Source organism: Elgaria multicarinata, chromosome 5 (genome assembly GCF_023053635.1).
Source record: "Elgaria multicarinata webbii isolate HBS135686 ecotype San Diego chromosome 5, rElgMul1.1.pri, whole genome shotgun sequence".
NCBI classification, from domain to species: domain Eukaryota; kingdom Metazoa; phylum Chordata; class Lepidosauria; order Squamata; family Anguidae; genus Elgaria; species Elgaria multicarinata.
Genome location: NC_086175.1, coordinates 39,756,146 through 39,775,331, shown reverse-complemented (window position 1 = coordinate 39,775,331; position 19,186 = coordinate 39,756,146). Strand labels below are relative to the sequence as shown.

General features: G+C 40.5%; 1 protein-coding gene across 1 annotated transcript in view; it reads left to right on the top strand.

Moving 5' to 3' along the window:
- The first annotated feature begins 5,199 nt into the window (after positions 1–5,199).
- TUBGCP3 (tubulin gamma complex component 3) overlaps positions 5,200–19,186 on the top strand; it is a 56,561-nt gene continuing 42,574 nt past the window's right edge. Inside the window, exons 1-2 of the mRNA XM_063126167.1 lie at positions 5,200–5,456; positions 15,522–15,629. Coding sequence (XP_062982237.1) covers positions 5,381–5,456; positions 15,522–15,629 — 184 coding nt within the window. The 5' untranslated portion in view covers positions 5,200–5,380. The remainder of the gene's footprint in view (positions 5,457–15,521; positions 15,630–19,186) is intronic.

Genomic DNA, 19,186 nt, shown 5'->3' with positions numbered 1-19,186 from the left:
AATGATTATGATGATAATGGTATTCTCAGAGCAACATGAAAGCAGTATTTGGAACCCAGCAGCAACCCTTTGCAAAAGGAGACATTGAGAGATAATGATAATATCTTTAGAGCCACACAGAAAAGCATCCAAAATCTATCTCTTTCACTGAGCATCTTCACAGATAACACCTCTCCACAACGCCGCAACACAGAACAGTTTATATATCTCTACTCACAAGTAAGGAGGATTGAATTACTCTGGAGTAAACATGGCTAGCAAATTCTGAGCAATCAAAATTAATCTCTTTGCTTGAGTTTACCCACAGCCATTCCTCTCCAAAAGTCTTTAGAAGTAAGAAGCAGTACAGTAAAACAATCCATTTTATGCATCACTACTCACAAGTAATAAGAACTGGATTACTCAGGAGTAATTGCCCAAACAACAAATTTCATTAGTGTTTGCCCAAGCAAAAATAGGAGATGAATTAATAAAATAGGAGTCCACCATTCTTATCTTCCCACTGCTGCCCTGTTTTACTGACAGGCTTGAGGTGGGGCAGAGAGCAATTACAATGCCCTCACTGGCTGCACGCACCCCAAAATTAGTGAGCTGATACCCACACTAGGAAAGGGATTGCGATGTAAAAAGGCCCACAGATGTGGCACTTTCCTTTCCTGCAAGCCAAGCTTTGCCCATATCTGCGCAGGGTTATTTGGTGCCCTGGATCTCCTGGTGTCCTAGGTGACCACCCGCTTTGTCTCTCCATAGAAATAGCCCTGTATTAAGCTGCTAATTGAGTACCATTCAACGATCTGACAAGTGGAACACATGAACACTGAGGCTTTTACTCAGTAAATTCATAAAAAATAGGCACAGCTTCACTTAATTGAGACTGCCAGTTCGCCCTGCTTCTTTATTTCACAGAATTAAAGGATCAATGGAAGCAATTCTATATTAAAGCCATATATGTCTTTTTTATTTTTATTTTAAATATTTATAAGTATTGTTTTCCTTGAACATTTTCGTGGACTGAAAGAACCAAGGCCCTTTAGTAAATGCATTTCTCCCTTATTTGACTGATGGCTAGGCCAGGATAATTTAGCATTGCATTTTACACAGGCCTTGGGATATTATAAAATATTTAGATAATCGCTTATTACAAGCACAAGAGGCTACATGGGGGCAAGTCGATTAATTGTAATGGCCCCATTACTACTTGCGTGATGCAATTGTACGTTGTGCAACCATGCAATATAGTAACACTTGAAGTGAATCAAGCAGGCAGTAGGACCATCACACCAATCCTTACCATGTTTAACAGTAAGACCAATTAATTTCAGGAGTGTTTGCTTCCAAGTAACTAAAATGAAATGTGCAGGCATATGTATTTTCTAGGCCTGAAGCTTATAGAACTGAAAGCTTTTCCCATTGAAATTGGTCCAGCTCACCTGGACTAGAAAAATTTTGTTTCATCTTTTTCTGTAGAAAATAATAAAAATTGTAACATTCGGTAGAAAATATTACAATATGGGGTGGAAGCCATGGGGCAGAGGTCCAGCAAGTGCTAAAACTAGGGCTCACCATTATAGCTCTTTAAATGCTGTTTCTTACAACTTCTGCACTGCCACCTAGTGTTAATTATATAGAAATACAGTATAGCCACTGTTTGATATATTCTGTACCCCAATTTTTTATACATATATCTCTGCACTGTTGGAAGAACATACTTTGCACCGGGAAAGCACAGTTCCACTGTTGTGGAGCACATGCTCTACCAAAGACCAGGCCAATACTTTCTAGAGTTTGTTAATAGTAGCCACACAGGAGTTTGAACATGAATGAAGAGACAAATGTGTTCATTTTATGTATAGATCTTTGCACTTGGCCTAGTAGCATGTCTTTAGGGGGGAAATATGAAAAAATATTACTTTATTATGAGTTGTCCAGATTATTCTAGCCTTTCTAAAAATGCAGAAAGTGGAAAATGGAAAAGGATTTGTTATAATTACAGATTGCAAGGGAGGATTCTTTTTTTTAAAAAAAAAAATCATTTATTTTTTGCTGTAGTATAGAGGATTTCACACACCCGTCTTCCTGATGTCTATGCATTCAGATTACTCATGCTCAAGGTCCAGCCAAGAAGCACAGACAAGAATGCAGGTCAGTCAGGGATCATTTTAGAAGGAGTGGATGAATCTTATTAGCCATAAAGCCAGAGCTGGATTATCCATTAGGCACAATAGGCACAGTGCCTAGGGCTTAAGACACTCCCAAGGGCTTACAAAAAAGTTTAGGTTCTATAAAATGATTCAATTCAAGTAGATTATTGTTTGATTTAGCAGTTCGCTCATACAGGTATGTCTTAAGTAAATGTAAATTAATAATTAACTTTGTTGTGGCTTTTGTTAGGAAAATCATAGATTACACTTTTAATTTTTTTTGGTTTTTGCAGAACCTCATTTTCAGTTGAGAGTGGTGCAAGTGAAGGTAGTCATTTCCATTCCATGGTTTACCCAAGGAAGTTCTTTATACGTTTCAACTTTGAAAAAGAGGCTCCCCTTCACAACTTGTTCCAAAAATGGCAAGATACATTCTGAAAGCAGTGTTGAAATTTGGTAAACTTGACAGTGATTTGGTTTCTGCAATGATAATTTATGCCAAAGATTTTCATCATTGGACATAGACTTATCCACACAAAAAATTAAACCTTTCATTGAGTGGTGCATGCTGCTTCTTGTCTGCCCATCTCAATGATAACTTTATTTATTACAGAATAGAAGGACTGTGTGCAGAATTTGTCATTGGAATTCAAATCTGAATCAGAATCCATGCCAACTTCATTAAAACAAAAAACAAGTTATCAGTACTTAGTGCTGTGTAATCTCCTTGTAGTTGGATGGTGCGAGTTCTTTTGTAGAAGCATTATCATTGGCTAAGCGCTATTCAAGGCTGTCAGAGCTTAGCCTTAATTTTTTTAAAAAAAAGTAAGGATGTAGCCATAAATCTTGTCCTAATCAATCAGTGTCTCAAGCCTTTAATTGTTAGGGTGGAGGAAAGGAAAACCAACTGCCATTTTCCCTGTCCCAGAGATAAAGGACAGGACTTCTCCGGGCTACTGTAGCAATATTTCTGATTAGCCATTGAGAAAATACAAGATGGTACCTTTCCCAGTGCCCAGTCAAACTTGGCAGTGCCACTGAATGCAGCACACACATATTTTTTCATGACAACCCTGCCTACTATATTGTAAGACTCATCAGGGCTTCTGAAAGTCTTAGCACCTTTCTATTTTAATGCTCTTTGTCAGGTTATTAAAAGTTCTTTTCTAAGAAGCAGTTGCGGTGTTTGAGTTATTTCATTTTCAGCCTGGCTTTGCCAGTTCCAGTACGTTTGAATGCCTGTGTAGGTATTTGGCAAGAGTCTTTAAAAAGGAAAAATGCCAAAGTATTATCTTAAATAATTAATTTGAGCAGTAGATGCTTACACCAATAAAAGTAGGAGGACATTTCTACTCTCCTGAACCCCATGGGAAGGGTGGAGTGTGAAATCTCAACCATATTGTCTATTGTTTTTTTGACAAGATGAGAATAATAAAAACCACACCTAATTTTCATAGTTTATTTAGGATATTTATATCCAGACTGTTAGGATAAAGTCATCCCAAGGCAGCTTACAAAAGGAAACATTAAAATCTACACACAAAATATGAAACTATGCCAGTTAAAACACATTAAGCCAGCATAAAATCATTAATTTTTTTAAATGAAATAGTTCTTTAATAAGACTAACCTGGGTTTATTTAGAAGTAAGTCCTATTGTGTTAAGTTGGACTTTCAGGTAACTATATACAGGATATATATAAATATATACAGGATAAATATATACTGTAAGAATATGTATACGAGAATATAAATCAAAACTAGCAAACTATAATACAGATATTTACTAGGAAATATCATTGATTTCAGTTGGATTGTCTTCCAAGTATGTTTAGGACTGTGACCATAAAGTACTGCCATTGGGCTAGATAGACCAATAGTCTGACTCAGGCCTTAGCTAGACCTAAGGTTTATCCCGGGATCGTCCCTGCCTGCTCCCGGGATCCTGTGTATCATTTAGATGCACAGGGATGACCCCGGGACGATCACAGGATAAACCTTATGTCTAGCTAAGGCCTCAGTGTAAGGCGCCTTCCTATGTACTTCAGTTTTGAAAAAAACCCTCACTACCCATTTGTGGTCCTCCAGATGTTGTTAGACGCTCAACTCCTAATGATCGGGGATGATCAGTTGTGGTCTAATAACATTTGCAGAACCTCAGATTCATCATCCCTGCCTTAAAACAATGAGCTCCAAGCCAGGGAATAGGAGACAGACCATACCTCCAATTAATTGTTTTAAAATAATAAAATATTATTCGTGATGCTTGGGTTTGAGATTTTTTATTTTCTCTTGCTGGATATATAAATTGTTTCACTGTATGTTCTTTTCCTTATTTTATAATTATATTGTAATGTTTTTGTTATTGTAAGCCATTCAGAGAACTTGGCGAAAGGGCAGCATAGCAATACTGTTAACTAATAAATAGACTATATGTGCATTTTAGATGCCAGACAATACAGGATTGGGTTGAAGGCCTATCAGGGCTTGGGGAAAGGTCAGATATTGGCTTCATGGACTGCGAGATCCTCCAAGGAACCTTCTGCCAGGCGGCTCACTTTGTGGATTAAGATCTCACGTGTCATCTTTTCCGATGAAACTGCAAGGAATTATAGGTTTGGCATTTTATTTTTCGTCCCAAGAAGCGAATTTCCACACGACTCTTGCCCCCAAAAGCCAGCCGTCGAGACAGTCGCGTCTTTTATGTTACACTACCGCGCTCTAATCATTTAAAAAGCGATGACATCACGATGTAATAGTGATACAACTGAGTAGCTTATATGACCAGCACGGAGGATCCTCTCTTTGTTTTCGTGGGGTCCTTCGTGGGAGGGGAATGCGACTTCTCATGAAAAAAAAATAGCTTCAATGTTGCAGGGAGATTTAAGAAAGGAAGAAAGAACAAACAAATGGCACAAAAACGCCTCCCGCCGCTGCTGGGTTTGGATAGCATCCGTTTGTGCCCCGGAACCTGTTTGCTACTAGTTGGTGCGCGACGGAAGGTGTTCGGTGTTGCGCCGTCCGGGCTGCGGGGCATTATGGGGGGGCGCGTTTGAAAACCGTTGCTTTTTCTCCCCCTTTCCCTTCCCTCTCTCTTCGGCGGGTTCTGTTAAAATGGCGCCGTAAAGCCAGACAGGCACCGGATTGCGAGGTCCGGAGAAGCGGCCCCCTGAAGAGGGGGACTGTTAGTGAGAGCGCACCCTTCCCTCCCTCCCTCCCTCCCTCCCTCCCATGCGAGGATGGCGAGCCCGGATCAGAAGTCCCCCAACGTTCTCCTGCAGAACCTGTGCTGCCGCATCCTGGGCAAGGGCGAAGGTAACCGTTTAGCTCTCCTCCTCTCCAAATAGCCCACTGGGGACTTATTCTTCCATTTCCCCTGCTAAGCGTGGTCCCTGGAAGTGAAGCGGGTGGGGTGGGGGGGAGAGGAGTAAAGACTCCCCTCCTACTGTCAGAGCCACTCGGTGCTCTACAGGCGGAGCAAGGAATGCTTTCCGTCTCCCCTCCTCCTCCCCAATAACAATGTCGCATGCAGACGAAGAGGGCGGCTGCTGCCGTGTAGATGGGCGAGCTGAGCAGCCTGGCTACTTCACGTGCCCCGGGAAACACTTGGAAGAGTGGATGGTGTTGCTACCGAGTCACTCCCTCCTCCCGCCTCCATTCCGCCAAAAGCGGTGCCTGCGACAGTAGTTATGTGCAGTAGAGGGAGAAGACGACAGTGGCACGTCTTTCTTGTTGTTGTAAAGCTCACGGAATGGCCTGGGAAAGTTACTGCGCCTTCCAGCCTAACCTACTTCACAGGCATGTTGTGTGTATGGAGTGGAAATAGTGCCTTAGAGGAAGGGCAGAATGCAAGTGTGATAAGGAAACAACTAAGTATAAGCTCTGTAGCACAAACTCAAGATGGACTACTGGATCACTGAACATGAATGTGAGGTTTATTTATGGCTTGGTCAGCTGCAGAGCTACCTGCTGGTTGTTGAGAGGCTGCTAACACACAAACCCCCGGCTTAAGTTAGACTTTTGAGAGGCTGCTAAAACATACATGCATACACGTACTATCTCAACTTATGTTAAATTTTTGAGCAAAGGATAAAGAGTTACATCACTTAGGTTGTGACCAACTTATCATAAGTAAGTTATGAGTCATATTTGAGACTGCATTAGCAAAGTTTTGAAAGGTGATCTTGCTTATTGAGCCAGAGGTTACAGTTTCTTCAGATCACTGTCTAAATACTGCCAGAGAACCTGAAAAAGACTTCTGAATGTACAGTTTTCAGCAGACTATTACAAGAGATTTAAGTGTATGTGGTTGTGATCAGATACTGGTGTTTTCGTAACTTATTAGCTACTGGCAAAATGGTAAAATCCACATCCCAAGCAAGATATGCTGTTTAGGGTGTGCTGGTTAAATAAATGCAGCTGGTAGAAAAAGTGTAGTATTAGAGTACATAGTACACCCGCTTAATGAGAAAATATTTATGAAAAGAGACAGTTGAAGGGCAAAGATGGATCAAAGACTATAAAAACAAAAACTCAAGGGCTTAGTTCAGATGACACACTAAGCTACCATGGGTCGCATTTGGGAGTGACTGACAAGGGGTCAGCATGTCATGGGGGAGGGAAGTTTTTGGGTAGGTCCACTATCCACCCTTGTTACCGAGCCTCTGCAGAAAGAGTACAGAAAGAGCCTCTACAGAAAGAGAGCTTCGGCTATTGGGCGGTATAGAAATGTAATAAATAAATAAATAAATAATAAATAAACAAGCCCTTGGGGTGGCTTACTGTGTTGTCTGTCAGGCTCCCTGTGGATTAATCACAGCGACTGTCAAGATAGCCACCTAGAGCATCCAGAAGTGCAGGCGACGTTCTAGCTCGCTCAGCTGATCTCTGTGGTCAAAATTGCAGACTGGCCAGCATGATCCCATTTCCACCAAGGTGGCCACTGAGATACATGGCCATAGCGGTGGGAGGATGACAGCAGGACCGTAGTTAGGGGAGTAGTAAGGGAACCATGCTGCCAATGTGGTCCTGTGGTCATGTGAGGGCTATGCTTATTGTGGTTCTCTCACTCCTCCCTGTTCCACGGTTCCGCTACACACGCCCCTCCCATGATTGTCTGAACAGGCTCAAGGACTACTCAAACTTATTCTGTAAACTTTAGTCAAGCTGTAATATACTATTGAAAGCACTGTATTGCAGCATTCCTTCCTTCTTGGTTTGGAAATCAATCTAGCACTAATGTCACCAGGGCAAAATGCTTAAAGCAGCAATTGGTCTTATCCTGAAGGCTAATTAGAATAAAAAGATTCTGAGGTATACTGGGCTTCTCCACTTTAAAGTCAGCTCAGAGGCATTCATGAATCTGCTTTGACTGAGCTGTAGTTGGCTAAGACTTTTATAGGAAAAGCCAGCAAATCAAATGGTAACACAACTTGGTGTATAAGTTTGCAGGCCAGTGCAAGCTTGCTGACCAGCTGATGTGTGGTTGGTGCATATGTGATGAGGTTGATTATGTGCTTGGCAGGAAGGTCAGGAACTACTTCTGTTATCCTCTATGCACTGTGTTGCTGTTGGATAAGAGATGCGTACTAATCCTACTAATGCCATTGCCCAATTATGGGTGCTGCCCTGCAGAAGGCAGAATCATTGGTTTGAGGGTGATTATTATAGTTGGAATACAATTATGGTTTCTTCCTTTTTCATGAAGTGAAACTTTATTTTGTGAATGATCACTTTTAATAATGAGACTGTCACTACCAGTACTTTCTGCCTTTAATTTCCTTTTGACCTTGCTGTTTACAATTGTTCCTCTTGCCTGCACTTGAAACTTCATAATGCTCCATGCATCTGATGAAATGGGCTATAGTCCACCGAAGCTTATGTCAGAAAAAACACAGTCTTGAAGGTGCCACAAGACTCTGGGGATTCATTTTATGGGAATAACTTTCCAGATTTCCTCTCAAAACTTTTCTGTAGTGTTTAATTGATTAACCAGATTATTATTATTATTATTATTATTATTATTATTAATTTATTTATTTATATAGCACCATCAATGTACATGGTGCTGTACAGAGCAAAACAATAAATAGCAAGACCCTGCCGCATAGACTTACATTCTAATAAAATCATAATAAAACAATAAGGAGGGGAAGAGAATGCACCAAACAGGCACAGGGTAGAGTAAAACTAACAATATAAAAGTCAGAACAAAGTCAAGTTTTAAAAGCTTTAGGAAAAAGAAAAGTTTTTAGCTGAGCTTTAAAAGCTGCGATTGAACTTGTAGTTCTCAAATGTTCTGGAAGAGCGTTCCAGGCGTAAGGGGCAGCAGAAGAAAATGGACGAAGCCGAGCAAGAGAAGTAGAGACCTTTGGGCAGGTGAGAAACATGGCATCAGAGGAGCAAAGAGCACGAGCGGGGCAATAGTGTGAGATGGGAGAGGAAAGATAGGAAGGAGCTAGACAGTGAAAAGCTTTGTAGGTCAACAGGAGAAGTTTATATTGGATTCTGAAGTGAATTGGAAGCCAATGAAGAGATTTCAGAAGTGGAGTAACATGGTCAGAGCGGCTAGCCAAGAAGATGATCTTAGCAGCAGAGTGGTGAACAGAAACCAATGGACTGATGTGAGAAGAAGGAAGGCCAGTGAGAAGAAGGTTGCAGTAGTCCAACCGAGAAATAACCAAAGCATGAACAAGAGTCTTGGCAGAAGAGACAGACAAAAATGATCGAATCCTGGCAATATTATACAGGAAAAAACGACAGGATTTAGCTACTGTCTCAATATGAGGAATAAAGGAGAGCAAGGAATCAAATATAAAGCCAAGACTACGAGCTTCCTTGACTGGAGTAAGCGTAACATTATTGACAGTAAGAGAGAATGGGAGATGAGGAGAAGGTTTAGGAGGAAAAACAAGCAATTCAGTCTTTGCCATATTAAGTTTCAAACGACGATGAAGCAACCAAGCTGAGATATCTGAAAGACATGCCGAGATACGATCGTGAACATCATTTTAGAAAACTTTTAATTGATTTAAAAGGTGGCCCTGAGTAATCAGGTAGCATACTCTTTAAGATGATGATGATGATGATGTTAATAATAATAATAATAATAATAATAATAATAATACCATCTTAAGAAGACTTCCTCCTTTTTCTCTCTGCAGGTTTCACACCTGCAGTTGCTCAGCACAACACGACAGCCCCACAGGTAAATTAACCTATGGTGGGCTGTTGTGTTGTGTGAATCAGCGTATTTTTTCAAATACATTTGAAAGGGCATTTACCTGTGGTATTATGTGTTCAGTTAAGAAGACTTGGATAGATAATTGTGTGTGAAGACTTTTTTTGGTGAATGCTATTGAGAATAGCAAACAAGCTTTTTTAGTAAAGGATTAATTTTCGTTGTAGTATTTCAAGGGATATTTCACCTGAACATTTTATGAGAATAAAGCTTATTCTCTGCACAAGTGAGATGAAGTTAAACTTGCACAGATTTCACTAAAGGATTTTATAGAACTGTTGTACTAAAAATGGATAAAGCTGATAAACTGATGAGTAGCTAAGGATTAGTGCCCAATTGCAAACTTTTAAAATTACATAGAATAACTAATGGAATTTTCAGGGAGCCAGCTCTGGCCCTTTGGAGAATAAAACTATTAAAGCACTTGCATTTGCCACTGAAATGAAACGCTCACAATGCAATTCTATGCATGTTTTACTTGTGAATATGTCAAACCATTTTGAGTGGGGCTAACTCCCAAGTAAATGTGTATTCCAACCTGGTACCCACCAGATGTTTTGAATGACAACTCCAAGCATTCCTGATCATTGCCCATGCTAGCTGAGGCTGATGGGAGTTGAAGTCTAAAACATCTAGAAGACAACAGTCTGGGAAAGGCTGGTGTATTCTGTGCACACATACTTGGGAGTAAAACCGTTCAGTTAAGTGGGACTTTCTCATGAGTAAACAAGTAGGCAGGAATTCAGCCATAAATCGAGATCTTGGGGATTGGACTTGGGACCTTCTGCATGCAGAGCATGTGTTCTACCGTTGAACTGCAACCCCTCTAGCTATACCTCTAAGAACATAAACGCATAACAAGAGCCATGCTGGATCAGACCAAGAGTCCATCAAGTCCAGCATTCTCCACACAACGCATAATTTTGTACACCTCATATCATGTCTCCCCTTACCCTCTTTTCCAAGCTAAACTATCCCAGCTGTTGTAACCTTTTCTCATAGGAGAGTTTCTCCAGACACTTGATCATTTTAGTTGCTCTTTTCTGCATTTTTTCCCTTAGCTCTACAGTATCTTTTTTAGGTGCTGTGACCAGAACTGTTCACAATACTTTAAGTGTGGTTGCACCATAGATTTATGTAAGGGCAATATGATATTTGCAATTTTATTCTCAATTCCTTACCTAATTATGCTTAACGTGCAGTTTGTCTTGTTTACAGCAGCCGCATACCAGGCTGACATTTTCATTGAGTTGTCCACCACAATGCTGAGATCTCTTTCTTGGTTGATCTGTTCCTTAAAATATACTCTTTTGCTACTTTAGCCCACCATACTCTGTTGTTTCTCTCCCAAGACATTATTTATTATTTATTTATTTATTACATTTATATACCGTACCACAGCCGAAGCTCTCTGGGCAGTTTACAACAGTTAAAAATGGTAAACATTAAAAAGTATACAAAATTTTAAAACCATCAAAAACATAAAAACAACAGTATAAAAACAACAATTCTGGGGTCCATTAAAAACAAACTTAACATTGTTAAATGCTGTTAAAATGCCTGGGAGAAGAGAAAAGTCTTGACCTGGCGCTGAAAAGATAACAATGTTGGCGCCAGGCGAGCCTCATCAGGGATTTCATTCCACAGTCGGTGGGCCACCACCGAGAAGGCCCTCTCCCTTGTTGCCATCCTCCGAGCTTCCCTCGGAGGAGGACCTTAGATGTTGAGCGCAGTGTACGGGTAGGTTCATGTCGGGAGAGGCATTCCATCAGGTATTGCGGTTCCAAGCCATGTAGGGCTTTATAGGTTAAAACCAGCACCTTGAATTGGGCTCGGAAACATATAGGCAGCCAATGCAAGCGGGCCAGAATCTGTGTTATATGCTCAAACCTCCCTGTTCCAGCTATCAATCTGGCCGCCGCATTTTGCACAAGCTGCAGCTTCCAGACCGTCTTCAAAGGCTGCCCCATGTAGAGGGCATTGCAGTAATCTAATTTGGAAGTTACCAGAGTATGGACAACTGAAGCTGGGTTATCCCTGTCCAGGTAGGGGCATAGCTGCGCCACCAATCGGAGTTGGTAGAAAGCACTCTGTGCCACTGAGGCCACCTGAGCCTCAAGTGACAGAGATGGTTTTAGGAGAACCCCCAAGCTATGAACCTGCTCCTTCAAGGGGAGTGCAACCCCATCCAGAACCGGTTGAAGAGGGAAACCATGAAGTATGGTGGGTTAAAGCCTCTTTTGCTGCTTTTGCTGGCTGTTCTCCATGTTTTCTCTCTCAAGAGTGCAGCAGGCTAGCACAGGTTTTAAAATACCTCCTTAAATTAGGAGAAGTAGGAGAGACATTACCATCCAAAGCAAACTTCAGATGGAGAGAACTCTTGCATATATAATTAAAAGTCCCCCTTCCCTTTCCCTTATCTATTGAATAGAACATGGCATATGCTTGAGGCTGTAGGAAATTGGATTCCATGACTTGAAAGGCCCATATTTCCCTAGACTTTCCTAAAGTTTCTTCAGCAAATAGTGCTTATGGTCCTCAAAGCATATTACCAGTGGTTTCATTAGGAAAAATAATAACTCAGCCCCATGATTTAATCAAATACATTTAATTTCTTCTCACTTTTTGAGAAATTTCTTGAAGGCATTAGCTATAGCTGTGACAGTTGTAATCCTTTTCTTCCTGGATCTTTTCCATTTTAGTTTTTTGTACTATAGTCTCTAATACTTTCTCTACATTTTCACAGGGGATTTGTTCAGAGCTCTTTCTAGGTTTTTAAATATGGCTGGTGAACAGTGCAGTTCTAAGTAGAAATATCTCCGATACATTAGTGGAGATGGTGAGAAGGGAATGTATTTTGCAAAATGAGTGATAAAGGGCATTTCTTGCTAAGTACTAGAGAAACCTGCCTAATGTAGACGCATACTTAATTTAAATTACAAAACTTTGATCATAAGAACATGCCTACTTCAGATTCATAATTTTTGCTATTTCCTTTAAGCACTTTGGGATCAGAATGGTCTTTAATGGTGTTTCTAATTCTTTGGAGAATCGTTCATAAATCTTTTCATTAAGAGCTTCTGTCAGGATACTCAAGTAAGACAATGGAATTATTAACTTTCTCAGTTCTTTTTTGAAGATGTTGAAATCTACATGGTTCATGGTTGTATTCTTCTGGCTTCTTTATTAACACCATTCCAAATTTATATCTCACTTGCATTGTTTTCGCATTGATGACGTGTAGCTCTCATTCATTTTAATATTTTAATATTTATATATTTTTAAAGTTACCTGTTCCATGAGGCGAAACAAAGAAATCCATTTCTTTTATACTATTTTGTATGTGCTGATTTGTCATTTCTGTTGAATCTTTTGTTAATGCAATGTGACAAGATTGTAATTAAGTTCTGTTGGATTTGGGGAGGCAACATCATTAAAAGGCTAACATAACAGGAGGCAAGTTTAAGAAAATGCAGCAGCGGGCCCTTGAATGGATCTTCAGTTTGTTTGCTTTACTGTATGTGCCAGGTAGTGAAGCACATTAGGGTCTGCAAGGTGGAAGCTTATTTCCTGAAATGTTAGTTTGCAGAGCTTTTGGCGTTTACTTCTGTAGAGAAGGAAGTGCCCAGCAGTCCTTCATTTTGCTGACCCAGTTCTGCCAAATATGGAATGAAGTCTCTAGACAGGGACAAGGACTTTAAAGAACAGATAGGATTATTGGTAGGAGGGCTTTTTCATCTCAATGACTACTTGGGTTAAAAAAATACTTCATATATGATTTCCTTCTCTTTTTCCTCTTGAATCTGCAGTTTAGCCATTTCATACAATAGAGAGATGTGTGCCAGCTTTATTCCATTTCACGTTCATCTATTTATTTATTTTATTTATTTGTTACATTTTTATACCGCCCAATAGCCAAAGCAATCTGGGCAGTTCGCATACTTTCTATTGGAGAAATACTTTCTCCAATACTTTCTATTGGAGAAAGTATGCACGACCCTGGGCTTGAGATGGTCACTGAACATTGTGTATGTGTGTGTGTGTATTTCTCTCTCTCTGGGCTTGTTCTGACAACACGCTAAGCCGTGGTTAAGCCACTCACCCTTTTGCAGCAAGTGGTTAGTGAGTGTATTTAAACCATCTAGCCAAAATGGTTAGGAATGTTTGACACAACATGCTAAGCCATAATGTTTAGCTCAAAATGCTTAACCATCATGGTTTAGTGGATTGTCTAAACAGGGCCTCTATCTATCTACCTATCTATCATCTCCATTTTCTGAGTGCCATGACTTATGCGGCCAAAGTGGCACCACCTCACACAAGAGGGATGTATGAACAGACTTTGAGGGACTGCAAAGTTTTCAGAACTATGAAAAATCTTAAGAGGAAAATAATATCCTAAAAGCCCCCAGTGAGGCCTGAGTGAGCTCAGAAGGGGAAGGAGGGGTGAGAAAACTGGGGGTGGGTGGTGGGTGGGATGGAATGGAGCGGATGGCCACTTGAGCAGGAGCACTCCACACAGCAACATTTTGTTGTAGGTTCCATGTGTGTATTTGGGAAATGTTAAATCTCTGTAATGCTTTCATTTCCTCCAACTATTAAAGGCAGAAACATGGCAAAACATTGCGGAGAAATTTCAAGGCCTCTTCGAATTAAGAGCAGAAGCCTAAAAGCTGAATATTCAGTTTAACAATCTTTGGAGGAGTGGTGAGGATAAAAACAATCATTAGTGGGAGGACAACAAACAATGCGTAAAGGATACACATTGGGATCCATGCACAGATTACTTGGAGGCTACAGTTGATGTTTTCTTATGTGTATATCAGACATTGAGAAGAAAGAGTGACAAGTAAGCTCACTGTTTTGGCTATTCCTTGGGCTAGTACTGACTGCAGAATTTTGTGCATGGCAATATAACATGGATCTAATGGAAAGCTTTTGTTTTGGCAGTGCACATCAGTATACCAGTTGTATATATCCTCCAGTATACCAGTTGTATATATCCTCAAATGATACTACATCAGTACTACCATTGGAGGATATATACAACTGGAGATAGAACCATAGCATTCTAAATAGCCCTATAGGAGCCATAGGCAGGGAAAAGGGTTGGAAAAAACTCTCTGATATATCCCATTGAGAGTGAAGTCTCTCCATAGGATATTGTTCAAAAGATGGTTTTGAGTGTCTGCTGTTTATTCTGCTAGACTTTGACCCAAGGCATCAGTGTGAGAAGGAACATATGTGTATTGCTGAACTGTAAAGATCCAAATGATCAGTGCCAGAAAATGGGGTAATTATTTCAAGTAGGGTGTTTGCAAATGTGAACATCCCTGCTCGGATCAGAGCAGTCCCAGTCTGAGGTGGGCGCAGGCCCTTTGTGAGCTTGCCCCAAATCAAATTGGGGTTGCACCCTCTGTGGACTTGTACTCAAACCCCACAATCTCTGGTGCAGTTGGCACTCCTGCTGTCCCCTTCTGTGTTCTCCCACACCGCATTCCCTGTTACTGTCTCTCCCCCCTCCCCCACACACTTTCCCATGGGATTTTTTTTCTGTAGGGAAAGGAAGGAACTGGTGGGGGGTGGGGAGGAGCTGGGGTGAAATTGGATTGCTCGATTGTTCAAATCAAGCAACTAAATAATCCATTTAGCTTTTTGAGCATTGGATTTGAACCATTGAACAGCCCAACTAATTTTTGGCCTGCCTGAGCAGGTGCTCCCCCATGCCTATCAAGCCATGTGGAAGTTTTCCTTGGTGGGCTAACATTTATCACCTGGTTGCTGACATGTTCTGGTTTATTCGCCTGGCTGTGAGTGATGAAAATTCCAGAGTATTTTTACTTCTTTAAGATAGGAGCAGTGTATCATTTAGGTGTCTATAAATGGACTCCAAGCTTCTACAACCCTGTGTTTTAGCTACTGAAGGCATCCAACATACCTTTTTTAAATCTGTGCTGACCGCTTCCAAACATAGTAGCATTAGACTAAAAGTCTTAGTTGTGCAGGAAGACTTGCTACATTCATGATACTATATTAAAAATGACAGATTTTTAAGGTGTGTATGTACCTCTGTTTATATCTGCCTCTGTATATATCAGCAGCCTCTTATTATGCATTGTCTAATTGTGATTTTATTTCAGCTGATGTAGCCCAGCAGTTTCAGTATGCAGTGCGAGTTATTGGAAGCAATTTTGCCCCTACTGTTGAGAGAGATGAGTTCCTTGTAGCAGAAAAAATTAAAAAAGAACGTAAGTTTATTTCTTATTTTTAACTATATTCAGATCTAAGTTTTTTTTTTAAAGTAAGTGATTTTTCTTCCTTATGATAGAGCAGGTCTGCTTTACTACTCATTGGTATAAATATTGCCTATTTTCTCATTATAATATATACATGTGTGATTATTTTTTATATTTTGTAATATGAATCTTGGTCATATCACCCTGTTGGCTGAAGTCAACAGAGAAAAAGCAAGAGGAGATAGTGATATACTGAGCAGCAATGTATATTTATTCACATGTCTTAATAATTTTCTAACTCCCATGGTAGTAAAGAAAATCTGAAACAACCATTATAGCAAGGTTTATCCTTCTAAGGGCAGTTCTGTTGTCTCAGACTCATGCTGCTGCTATTCAAAATGCTGACTAATTCAGGGAAAGGTCTTGAGGTTACATGATACTGTGACCTCAATTGTCCAAGCTTAAGAATGAAATGAGTGCTCAGAGCAGCTACAAGTGATAAGGAAAGTGGTAAGGAGAGTTAAGAAGCTAGGGTCGCAATCTTGTACACACTTATCCCATTGAACCTAGTGGGACTTACTTCTGAGGTGACATGTTGCATATTGCATTGTATGATTCAGAGCAACGGGAATGAAAGTTGGCCCAATATGGGATAGATTAGTGTGGGAGACTCGGAACCCCCCTCCCACCTGCAGGACTCCCTGGATTCTCCTGAAAGATTTCTGAGATTTATTTTAACATAGAAGTCTGACTATCAACTATCTATCTGTCTGTCTATCTAAGATGTCTGTTGTTGTTGTTATTGTTGTTGTACACAGGTTTTTAGTCTCTTGGCATAAGTCGTGAGCATTTATTGAGCAATTATCCTTCCGTTCCCCCTTTTAAAGAATATAAAATAGTTCTTTTACATGCTGGGTCTATGAGGTAGTCTGTTCTATAAATCAGAAGCATCTAGAATTTTTTCATCCTCTCCCAACAGTCTTTTGTACAACAGATATGTCTTCCTTTCATTTTAGCAGCAAGTGGTTGTGACCTTGGTTTGACACACACCAAAATGGAATCCTTTGTGGAAACTGGAAAATGACATGCTCCAAGTATGGAGACCTTCCTTTGAGATAGGTGTACAGTTGATTGACATTAGGGTTGGCTTTTGTAAACTGCAGGTTTCGGTTGATGTCAAATTGTGTTATGTTTTGGTTCATCAATTTGATATTACCTCTCCCAGAAAAAACATCTAGACACATGTGAACATTCAACTTCTGCTTAGCATTTCAATAGTGTGACAGGAAAAGTAGGCAGTTATGACATCTTTCACTTTTGTTTGTGGCCAGACATAGAACCCCATGTTTGTAAAACTTTGAAAAACAAATAAATATTCTCATGTAGTGGCATTGAAACGTTTTCTGTGAGCATTTCTGAACAATGTCAGATGAATTGCCATATACTGTATGTGCTATGAACTGCATTTCAGGAGTATTCCAATCCTGCCACATCTTACTTGTATAAATTATTATAAAACATCTGAAAATGAGTGAATGATGATACCCTTCCTGATTTTAACTCTTAACAGTGCAACCGCATACATGTTTATTTGGAAGTAAATTTCACCGTCTCAAATCATCCTCAAATGGTACATGTGTTTAGGGTTACAGACTAACTAAATCCCTGGAGCATGCTTGCTGGAGGGTGCCTTCCACAGGCACCTGCTTGTGAAGAAAAGTTCTGCTGCAAAAGTCCTTGCTGAGTCCAGAGAGAGCTCCATGGCCAGAAAGTAGTCAATAAAAGGCCCTGAAATGGGTTGTCCCAGGGATGGGGTAGGGAGAAGCTGGCCTTGGATCCATTAGGGGCCTCTCCTACACCAGCCTGGAGCTGGCATAGAAATTTTCTCTCCCATTGTGACCAGCAGGATTTGCTCCATCAGGAAAAAGTGGGAAAGCTCCCTACTTTCTGCTCTGTCAGTGTGAGCCACTGGGGCTTTGGGTGAGATATTAGATCCTCCATTTTACTCTCCCCAGCGCCACTAAGAATTGCTCTGCCTGAGCGGAAGTACAGGAAATTATTTTGGGTAGATTATGCAGTTGCTTTTAATACTAGCCCTTGGAGAAGTTCTCAAGAGCAGGCTGTATATTCAAAGGCTCTTGGCAATCTTATATCGATTTTATGATTGTTTTACCATAATGCAGCTTGGAAAAAAATCTCAAAAATCTAAGGTGAAACTGAAGATGTATTTGAAGAAAGACAACACATTTTCTGGAACTATGTTATGTTTTCCTGGTAATCCCCCACCCCTAATTCTTGGCTTCTACCATAGTCACATGTATAGTGCTATTTGTTTATGTGGTATTCTTTACAATGTGATGATTTGCATGATCAGGAAGAGTTGTGATGCCTTGGCATTATGAGGCAGGTCATCTAGCTATGACCGTTAACCCTGGGGAATGAACTGCGCTGAGGACCGCTCTGAAAATTGTACCATAGCATGTTCAGACTACAGCCAAAGTGATAAAAATGGAGGGGAATACTGGCTTTGCCATCAGGTGCTTGTGGGCTATCCACTCTTTTTGCACACTGTGTCACAGAAGACAACTTCTTGGGCAGATGATTTTTTATGCAGAAAAACTGATATGTGATAAAAGATGTGATTTGTCACAATTCTGCAGAAGTTGATGTTTACATTTGCCTCTTAATATAGGCAGTGTTTGCACAAAATGGTAACTATTACTAACTAGGAAGTGTGTCAATGCACACTTGGTTCCTCTTGCAAGTGGGTTTGGAAAAGTAACCAGGGACTTAATAACAATAGGAAATTTGAAACTGGACCTTGGCTTGTCGCTCCTCTAACAACCCAGAAGCTAACTACAAATCCTGGCCCCAAACTCTGTCTTGTTAGAGGAGAGGCTGGTAAATTTCTGCTTTCTTTAGCCTAGCCTTCCCAAACCTGATGCCCTCCAGATGTGTTCTATAAGAGAACTAGTGTGGAATAGTAGTTAGTGGACTGGGTTTTGGAAGATCCGGGTTCTAGTCCCCACTCAGCCATAAAGCTCACTGGGTGATTTTGGGCGAGTCACTGACTCTCAGGCTAACCTACCTCACAGGGTTGTTGTGTGAATAAAATGGAGAGGAGGAGAACTGTGTAAGCTGCCTTAGGTTTCTTGCAAGAGGGGAAAAGGGCAGGCTATAAATGTAATAAATAAATAAACTCGCATTATCCCCACCTAGCATGGGCAATCTCCGTGCTGATTAGGGATAATGAGAGTTAACACATCTGGGGGCATTGGGTTGGGGAGGAAACTTTAGCCACTCCTATTTGCAGGAGGAGCTCAGCAGGAGCAATTTGGGAGTGTGCACCAGTACAATTCTTACCAATAAGCTAGAATTCTTCGCAGTTCTGGCTTGCTGTTTTGTGTGAACATGATCACAGTGTAGATGTGGGTGTCCTGTATAGGAGCAATATTTGTCTAGGAAATTTTTCTTATGTGAGGTGATGCTTAGAATTAAATAGGGGGTTATCCTTCTGACATGAATGGACTAGCATGAAAACAACTGGTACCAATACTACTTGCCTGTAA